At 39.3% G+C, this 9,408-nt stretch overlaps 1 protein-coding gene across 6 annotated transcripts in view; it reads right to left on the bottom strand.

Annotated features, from left to right (window-relative positions):
- Positions 1–2,374: 2,374 nt before the first annotated feature.
- Positions 2,375–9,408, bottom strand: part of UNC5D (unc-5 netrin receptor D) — a gene marked incomplete at both ends in the record, with an annotated part of 514,193 nt that continues 507,159 nt past the window's right edge. For all 6 annotated transcript variants that reach the window (XM_081269820.1, XM_081269821.1, XM_081269822.1 and 3 more), the window contains one exon: positions 2,375–2,579. In XM_081269820.1, coding sequence (XP_081125946.1) covers positions 2,375–2,579 — 205 coding nt within the window. The remainder of the gene's footprint in view (positions 2,580–9,408) is intronic.

Here is a 9,408-nt window from a genome sequence, read left to right as displayed (position 1 = left end):
AAAGAATCCTGAAAACCCAAAGAAACAAGGGAACAAAACAAAATCAACCAAACCCATGGAGGATATTACAGAATTCGGATTCAGGGATTAATAATCTCATCTTAAAATAATCTAGTAGGTTCTATGGAAAACCATTTAAGCTTCTGCTTTAAAATGCCAAAAAAAAAAAAAAAGTCTAGAAAGGATCTGGTGTGGATTCACAGAATAGATGAAACCATTATAAGGCTAATTATAATGACTTAAAATAAAATCCTCCAAAATGGAGATTCGAATAAGCTCTACAATGTTTTAGATAATTTATTACTCAACAGTTAATGCAGATTCCTTCTGCAGCCAAACATGCTAGTGAACTCAATTTTATTGTGAGCGATTGAACATCTACTTACACCTCTTTCTCTCAAAAATTATACCAGCGATGTGAAGTGATTTACATTTCCATGCTGTCTATTATTCCCTAGAAGGAATGAACAAGTCGAGCATACTAGCAAAGGGGTGTTTTCCTGATCTAGATATGGTAGTTTGAAAATATGCTTGACAGTTCTAAGATGATTTGTTTGTTCTATATAATAAGCCTTTGGTTCCTGAGAAAAGCAAGATGCTTTTTGAGTTACATGTGGCAAAGCCTTCTATCTAATACAGGGGACCAGATACACCACACATTAGAGAAAATGGCCAGCACATTCCAGAGTTCTTCAATGCTTTATCCATGGTATCCTAAACTCAACCTTTCTTTAGGTCTTTTCCACTTATGGAGAGATTCACAACATTTTTTTTAAACAAGGGATCTATAAAAGTGTTTAAAAAATTGATTGCATCTCCAGTGCCAAGTACTTCCCACCTCCCCCATTCCGTGACTACTTTTAATAAAGTAGCCGATCTCTAAGCAGCTGACTAGCTGCCTTGGGGTTAACCTAGGTCCTTGACTTTGGTTGTCCTGATTGTAGACAGCTAAGGAAAGCAAACACCAGAAGATGAGCTGGAGCTCATCTTGTCAAAAACCACTGAAGAGGATAAAAAAGATGGAATAAAGTATTAAGATGAGGATGGTGAATGGTTGATGAATCTGAGTTCTGTACAATACCACTGCCTCCTATTTTAAAAGAGAAAAACAAAGCAGTGGCCACATGTTAAAGGTTCAGTGGAGAAAGGGTACTTGGTGAGGCTGAGCAGTCAGAGCTTGAAGCTCCTTGAATGATGGATGTGGTTTCTGGGACAGGTATTCCTCAGGTCTATTTATTTAGCTATCATCTAGGACAAAGCCTGTCTGCTAATTTCTCAAGAGGCAAAAGGAGGGTGACCTAGGTGGCCCTACTGAGAGATTCTATGATGGCATGGTACCAAAATGTTAAACTTTCCAGAACTTGGATCGAAAAGTGCAGTAAATCTCATCATTCCCTTGTTACAAAAATATTGGAGAACTGGATCAACACCTGCCTCTTAGAATTACAGCTTATTTGAGGTCCATGACATCTGCAGTTCATGATTCCTTGGACCTGGCCTGACCAGTCCTGTCTCTGAATCCATGTAATAAGCTGTGTTCCAACAGCACTCTGCAATTTGTCTGGCTTAACTGGGAATAGAGATACTCCTACTTGGTTGAGTTTGAAGAGATAAATTTCCATGTTAAAAAATCTCATTATGTTCCTTGAAACCTCTCTACTCTGGAAGTTCAGGAAGGAGAGAAGTGGGTAGATTTGTCTCTGGGAAAAAATGAAGGTGAGGTACACTATGAAAACTAGTTCGTGGTCTGACTTTTGGGTCTTGTCTCCTTTCAGTGGCTAGTATAGACAGGAAATTGGTGCTGGTGTGGTGTATTCAGATTCTAGAATCTAAATGCCCTCTTTGATGTTGAAAAAGTCATACAAATGGGTTGGCAACCCTGTTTTACTTCTAAAAGTCAGTTTTACAATGATTCCTGACATTACAAATGCCAGTTGGTAGAAAAACTGACAATCTGGTACCAGAATCTGCTGGCCCTGTGGGGCACATCATTAAAAACCTGTTTCAAAACATGCACTTAATCAATCTCTGCCTTCAGCTTTATTGTAGCTCCTCTCTCTCCATAGCTACTTTTGTCTCAATATGCCCTCATGTCTATCCTAGACACTCCAGATCTGAGGAGGGCATCCAGTGTTGACCTGCGTGTGATTCAGAGGAGACAATAAAACCCTCTTACATCTAAGAGAGCTTGTCCTTTTCTCGACTGGCATGTTTTACCTATAGAAAATTCAGTTCCTTCAACCAGGGGATCTCACTGATTACCAACAAAGCTGAATTCCCCAAATGCCACTGGGCAGAAAGCTGCCTCTTTTTTTTCCCATTTAAAGTCAAAGTCCCAAAGCTGGCCATCCCTCTGCTCCCGGGAGGAAGTGGGCTAGAGTCCGTTCTGCCTGCTGTAGTTGAAGTCGGCTTCATCCAGCTGGGATTCTGTCATGTTCGAGAGCTTCGTGTGTGTCCTCCCAATCTCTTCAAGGGCACAGGCCAGGGAGTCGAGATCACCATCATGCTGATGACGAGCTTCCCACAGGTTCAAAATGACAGCAGAGGGGCTGCTTTGTGTAGCAAAATAAGATAAATTCCTAGACAAACCAAAAAAAAAAAAAAAAAAAAGAACAAAAATCACCATGAGGAAATTAAAAGCCAATTTTAATAGGTATAATAGAGGAAGAGAGATGCACTAAGGTGGGTATAGGCAGGTGAGTTTGTATCCCAACATGCAACTAAAACCAGCCTTCAGAAGGTTACCAACATCCTTCTTGTCTTCCAGGCCTGGTTTCGGTCCTCACTTCCATGGGCTGTGTGCGTGGGCCTGGTTCCCCCCACCCCTCCCCGGGTGGCCTCTTTGCTCTGTATTACTTTAGGTGGTGATGAAACTCATTCCTATTGCTTCAGAATCTTTCAGGGCTTCCTTCCTTGGCAAACAAAAGGGTTGTCAAGGCTCGATCTTCAATTTCATTTTCATTCCTTTCTCAGTGCTAAATCTGTACCTGGAGGCTTCCAGGTTCATGTAAGCTAGCTACAGATCTTAAATGACCTTGGAGTTGCCAAAATGACATGTCCCTACCTCCTCAAACTCAATCTCCAGACCTCCATACTGGTCTCCTTTCTAAGTATAACAAGTGGCCCAAATATTTACAAGAGTCTTTCTTTCTTATCTTTTGTACCGGGAAACTTAATTATTTATTTATTTAGGTACTGGGCTTTGAACTCAGAGGCACTCTACCACTGAGCCACATCCCCAGCCCTATTTTGTATTTTATTTAGAGACAGGGCTTCACTAAGTTGCTAAGTGCTTTGCTTTTACTGACATTGGCTTTGAACTCACAATCCTCCTGCCTCAGCCTCCCAAGCCACTGGGATTACAGGTGTGCGCCACCACACCTGGCTATAGGACTTTGGTTTTGACCGGGTCCTTAATGTTATTTCTCCCTTTCTGACCTACTCATCAGCTTCACTCTTCTCCTCCATTCACAAAGACTTAACCCTAATTTATATTCTATCACTTTGTGGCCTGAATCATAGCAAAAGCCTCCACATTCTGTCTCCAAACCCTCTAAAATATGCTGCATTATATTTCTTCAATCCTAAGAGATTTAGTCATTTTTCAATGCCTTCCTTGATCAGTCCTCAACATAATTATGATTGTGTGTGTGTGGGGGGGGTGTGTGTGTATGAATCAATCTATCTATACATACACGTCTACTAGGAAATCTCACTGATTTATATTCATACCTATATATGAATTTATATAAATTTATATGTGTATATAAATTTACATATGCCTCAGTATTTTGCTCCTTGGGCCCTGGGCTTGACTTAGGTAATATTTTGTTTCTGGCTTTCACTCAGTTTTCTGTCCACTAGGAATGCCCACTTTCATTCTCTGCACTGTTTTGCAAGATCATACCCTCCTACAATGTGTGGCTCAAATCTCATTTCCTCTTTCTTCAAGATGATTTATGTCTTCTCTGAACTCTTTTCATGCTGGTGCTTAAAATTTCATGTGACTGCAATGCTTACACATATCATATGGGTGAACTTTGCCTTTCCCATTTGACTAGTAACACCTGAAAGCTAAAGGTCGTATGTAATAATTCTCTGAATCTGCACCAGCACTTATCAGAACAATGACAGGTGTTTATTCAGTATTCACTGGGTGAATAATTGATTCCTGCAAGCCTTTTTCAGATGCTACAGTATCTTCAGTGAAAAAAAAAAAAAACTGGTAACCTTTTAGACAAAAACTTTACTATGATGAAGACTAAGGCAAGGCAAAGGATTAAAGGTCACTGCTTTCCATGGGGACTCTTATAGTAAGGACAGAAATGCTCTCTCTCTCTCGTCAAAGTCTGATGAATGACAAGATTTTGCAGAAAAGCTCCTGTTTGGGGGTTGGTGCTAGTTCTCACAACCACACCCAACACACAATCACAAAGCAGAGTCTTTTAGAGATGGCACTGGCAAGAGAAGGCAAGTTTTTAGCGGCACATTACCACTTGGCAGCACCACACGCACAGATCAGTTCTGAATGAATAAAATGTTGATTTAGCCAAAGTCTTAAGAGACTGTTAACAGTCAGTTTGTTGCTAAATACTGAGGTTACTACACACACATTCCACTAATATGAACCTTTAACTGAGAAGGTGAGAAGGCCAGCTTAAAAATACCCTGGTCCCCTCCATTCCCACAGCAAACCCTGCTGGAGGGGTTGAAGGGATCCTCGTTCCTCTTATTTTGCCAACTTTTGAATGTTGGCCCTTCCTTCTGGCCCTGTGGGGAAATTGCTCTGTCTCCCGACCTGCACCCTCCCTGACATTCAGGCAGGACACAACTGAAGGAATAGCTGGGGAAGAGGCCCAAGGAGGCCTCAGTGGGCTCCGGCTGGCCTGGGTGGCCACTGCTTTTCGAATCCATTATCAATGTAATGATCACGGACACACTTTTGTCTTTAGGATCCCAAATGTCTTTTCAAGGACAACAAAGGCAAGAGTCAGGGCAGCACTAGCTTTCTCATCATTTTACTGAGGGTTCACACCTTGCCTTTACTAGTGAACAGCAGTGGTCTTGTGTTTTATGGTAGTGACTGGAATTCTTGTGATCCTGTTAACCCCAAAGTTAAACCATAATCTGTGATATCAGGGGTTGATAAACGTCTTCAGTAAAGGGCCAGAGAGTATATATTTCGGGTGTTGGAGACCTCCTATGGCCTCACTGCAGCATCTATGCTCCACCGTGGCAGTGCAAAGGCAGCCACTGATGATAGGAGCGTGTGTGTGTGTGTGGGGGGGGGGGGTAGCCATCTTCCAGTAAAATTTTATTTGGTGACACTGGAATTTGATGGTCATACAGTTTCTACATGTCACCCAGTTTTAGTCTTTTGATTTTTTTCTAGTCATTTAAAAATGCAAAAGTAAACAAAACACACAAACACACACACATATACACAAACATCCTTAGTTGTGGCTACAAAAAACAGGTGATGGGACAGATTTGGCCTATTGGCCATTGTGCTATGTTAGCTTATAACTCAAACTGGAAGTCCAAAGCTGTTACTTGGAAGAAAATTAGACTGGATTTCCTGCTTTATGCTGCATTTGAAAATAAGCACCTACAAGGCCAGAGTTGGTCAATCCCAGGCAATGCATCTGCCTTAAGCACTGGGAGAACTTTTTCCTTTGAAATGTTTGAGGATCTTTGATACTTCAAGATGTGACAGGAAGACTGGGTCATAAAGAATAGAATAAAGAATATGTTTTGGAGATGAAGATTAATCTTTGTCCTGAGACAATTTTAAAAATATTCATGACCCCATGGAGGAGGGTGCGGTCAGAGGTGTTCAAGGTTCTCCTGTCTGCAGGGAGCACAGCAGAGCAGAGAAGGACTCCCAACAGCCATGTGGCTCTGAAAAGTCCTGCAAATGTTCTGTTTTGGGGCCATAGGTACCCACAGCTAAAGAAAGCTAAGTGATCAAAAGAGGCAGGAATAAAATTCTTACTTGGCACAGGTCTCTGAACATATTGTAAAAAGTGAAATATGCTTCCCAAAGCTAGATTTAGATTTATTCTCTAAATCTGCACAAGCACACTCAGCATAACACATACAAATTTCAACTTCCTTTTAATGTTAGTAGATACATAAAGGAGCACATCCGTTTTATTAAAAATAATACAATCAATCAGCTTTGCAATTAATAGGCATCCTATTACACTATATTCACTTGTACACAACATAAAAAGTAATATATAAAAACACCTAGAATCCCAATGCAATAGGCTATTTCTCAAAGAGCTATTATTTTATTGGGTCCATGTATACTATGATTTTTGAAAATTCAGTCATCTTTGTATACCACCCTTTTGAAATTATTCTGATTCTCATCTCTGTGACCCATTTCTCTTCTTAATAATACGGGCACATTTGGCTACCAGCAGGTAATGGGCATATGAAGTCAGGGAACACTGTTACTACTGCAAAACAGAATTCACAGCAAGAGCTGATCTTAAGTCCTGAGTGTCTTTCTTTCTTTCTTTTTTCTTTTGAAATGAAACCTGAACATTAACAAACAAATGGCAATCCTGAATATTCAAGTGGATGCCTGAATATTCAACTTTCTTTATAGAAAGGTTTAAAGAAACAAATGTTTATTCCATTCACCTTAGATGCTTTGTTACTTTGTTATGCCCTGAACTTCAGGGAATCTTGTGTCAAAACCATTCCAAATTCTGATCAACTGAGGTAAGTTAGAAAATTCATATTTACATTTTTTGGTTCAATAAAGATGTGTATACTATGCAGTTAAGATGATCGAATCTCTGAATGTTAGTTGACTTTAGAACATTCTATGCCTTCAGTTCTATTCATTTGCCCAAAGCCCTGTAGACTCCATGTCTTTATCATCTCCTTTGGAACTCCCATTCAATGAGTACAGATTAACTATATAATACATGTAAACAAGCAGATCAAAGCTTATGTTAAGGTAGTTGAATAAATTCATCCATGTAAGTTCACTGAGTACTAATAGTTTATTAAATTTAATTTTGTTTTGTTGAGCTTAAATGCTTTCTATACACCTGAGTTCCCAGGGGTTTGTTTTATTACCATGATTAATTTCATCTTTTAGACTTTCCTATCCCTATCCCCTGGCTCCAATTAAAATTCCTTTTTTTTTTTTTTTCTGTAGAAACTGGGGCGGAATTGGAAACATGAATCTTTATCAATTTCACTAGTGAGGCATGGGCCAACTTATAAAGCCAATTTTTTTATAGAACCTTAGTTATCGAAATATATCTTCAAACTAATAACTGTGTTAAACTAAAAATGAAACTCATTTTAGATTTAAGGATTTTTTTTTGGGGGGGGGGAATAGTCATTGGGTCTTTTGTTTTCTTTTGGGAGCATAAGATGAGAGGCAGAGAGGAGAATTGAGGGTCCATGGTAAAATTCTGCCATATAAGGTATTTATAGATTATTGCAACACGGGGCTGATACCATAAAATTCCTTTTCAGTTTTCCTAACTGACTTTTTCTCCCCCACTGTGAAAGCTTTCAGGTCTTCCAGCATCCCTGCAGTATTCAAATGCAAATGCCTTGGGGACTAGTACATCTAAATCCTCAATCAGTTAACAAAGGAAGGAGATAACAGTAATGGAGAGGAAGGCTGTGTTGGAGGCTTTATCTTAGCCCTGGGGAACTGTACTGAAGAGCTACCAAGGGCACCCTGCACTTACAAGTGGCCTATAAGGGACTCCTTTTCATTCTAAATTCCAGATAACAAAGCTTTCCTTTTAGTTACTCAGAACCATGCTACCAGGGGGCCAATATACCAATCCACTAGCTGTAAACCCTTCTTGTGGCTAATTGTGAGAAGAAAGCCCAACCTTCGCATAGAAAACACCTTATACCAGTTACAGGCCATAATTTTATTCAGAATTTGGGCTTTAACTCAATGTCAAATAGAAGGGACTATTTGCACCTGTAACCTGAAGGCAGCAAGATTATCTGTTTATATTCTATACTGCACTGTTATCCATATATAATGCAACCTTTTAAAAAATCATTATAAAGCATATTTTAGAAATATCTTCTGAGTAGTTTGTCAGTATAAAAAGTGGAATATAAGTTAAACTGCCTGTAATAGATTAGGAAACATCATTATAAGAACTTATAAGAATTGTAATAGATTAGGAAACATCGTTATAAGAACTGTCTAATATCAAAGAGGGAATTGAAACACTGTCATAATGAAAAAAAATTAATCTCTGCTACCATCCTAAATTGTCTCATCTAATGAAAGTCTCTTATGTGACCCAAAGCAACCCTCCATAAGTTTTTTTTAATACAAATAGAAGAAAAGCCTTTTTTTTTTTTTTTTTTACTGAATAGCAGTAATTGGGCACACCATAAACATGTGGTCCCCTCATCTAAACTTCCATTCCCAAACTTCAACCTGCCTGGGTATTCTGCAAACACCAAGCAGCCTCAGGATGAAGCCAGTCAGTGTTTATAGACTGAAGGGTCGCCTAGGGATGAGCACTATAATAAAACTGCCTGCTGCTTGTACTTGAAAAGAAGATGGCAGGGAGAACCCCCAAGGAAAGGACATGAGCAACTCTGGACACAGCAAGTTCCACTCATCCCAGCCCAGCCCAGCCCAGAGGGCTACATTAATTCTTTCAGGCCAGTTACTTTGGCAGTAACATTTCCTTTATAGTTATGCTTTTGCCTTTCACTTGTTGTTGAAAGGGGATAACAAGTATTCTTTTTCTTTGGAAAACACATTAAAGCCCCCAGGCATGGAAGACATCTCTGAGTTGCCAAATGAGAACAAAAGCCAGTTGTGATCTGCTTTTAGTTCTCATATAATCCTATAACAATTTCTCAATTTGGGAAATGAAAAGGAAGTAAAACCCACCAAATCATAATCTCTACTTTTCTTTGAACTGGTATACATCTATACATCGTGGAAGGAATACGCTAAACTCAATTGTCCATTAAAATTACCTGGAAACATTTTTGAGAATCCTCAGGGGAAAGTGGAATGACTACCATTGGTTCCAAGAGAAAAGACCATGATTCTAACCCAGGACAAGGGAAGGCTGAAATATTTATACCCCTCACTTTGGAAAATTAATCATTATGTGTTTCACTTAAACCTCACAAATAGTAGAAAAGAAATAGTCCCCCTTAAGGGCACTCAAATAGATAAGGTATAAAATCATTCTCATGATTTCACTTTTTCTTCAATTCTGAAGACATCACCTTCAGACATACTGAAATGGTCAGATTTTTCAACATTGTTTGAAACGGTATGTGTGAGGAGTTCATTTAGGATACCAAGGGGCTTTAGCATGTCTGTGTCCATCTTTTCTGAAAACTGCATTCCGTTTAACAGAGAAAAACCTATTCTTG

The sequence above is a fragment of the Spermophilus citellus genome, assembly GCF_964194105.1.
Source record: "Spermophilus citellus genome assembly, chromosome: 16".
Lineage (NCBI taxonomy): Eukaryota > Metazoa > Chordata > Mammalia > Rodentia > Sciuridae > Spermophilus > Spermophilus citellus.
This window is presented reverse-complemented; position numbering and strand designations above follow the sequence as displayed.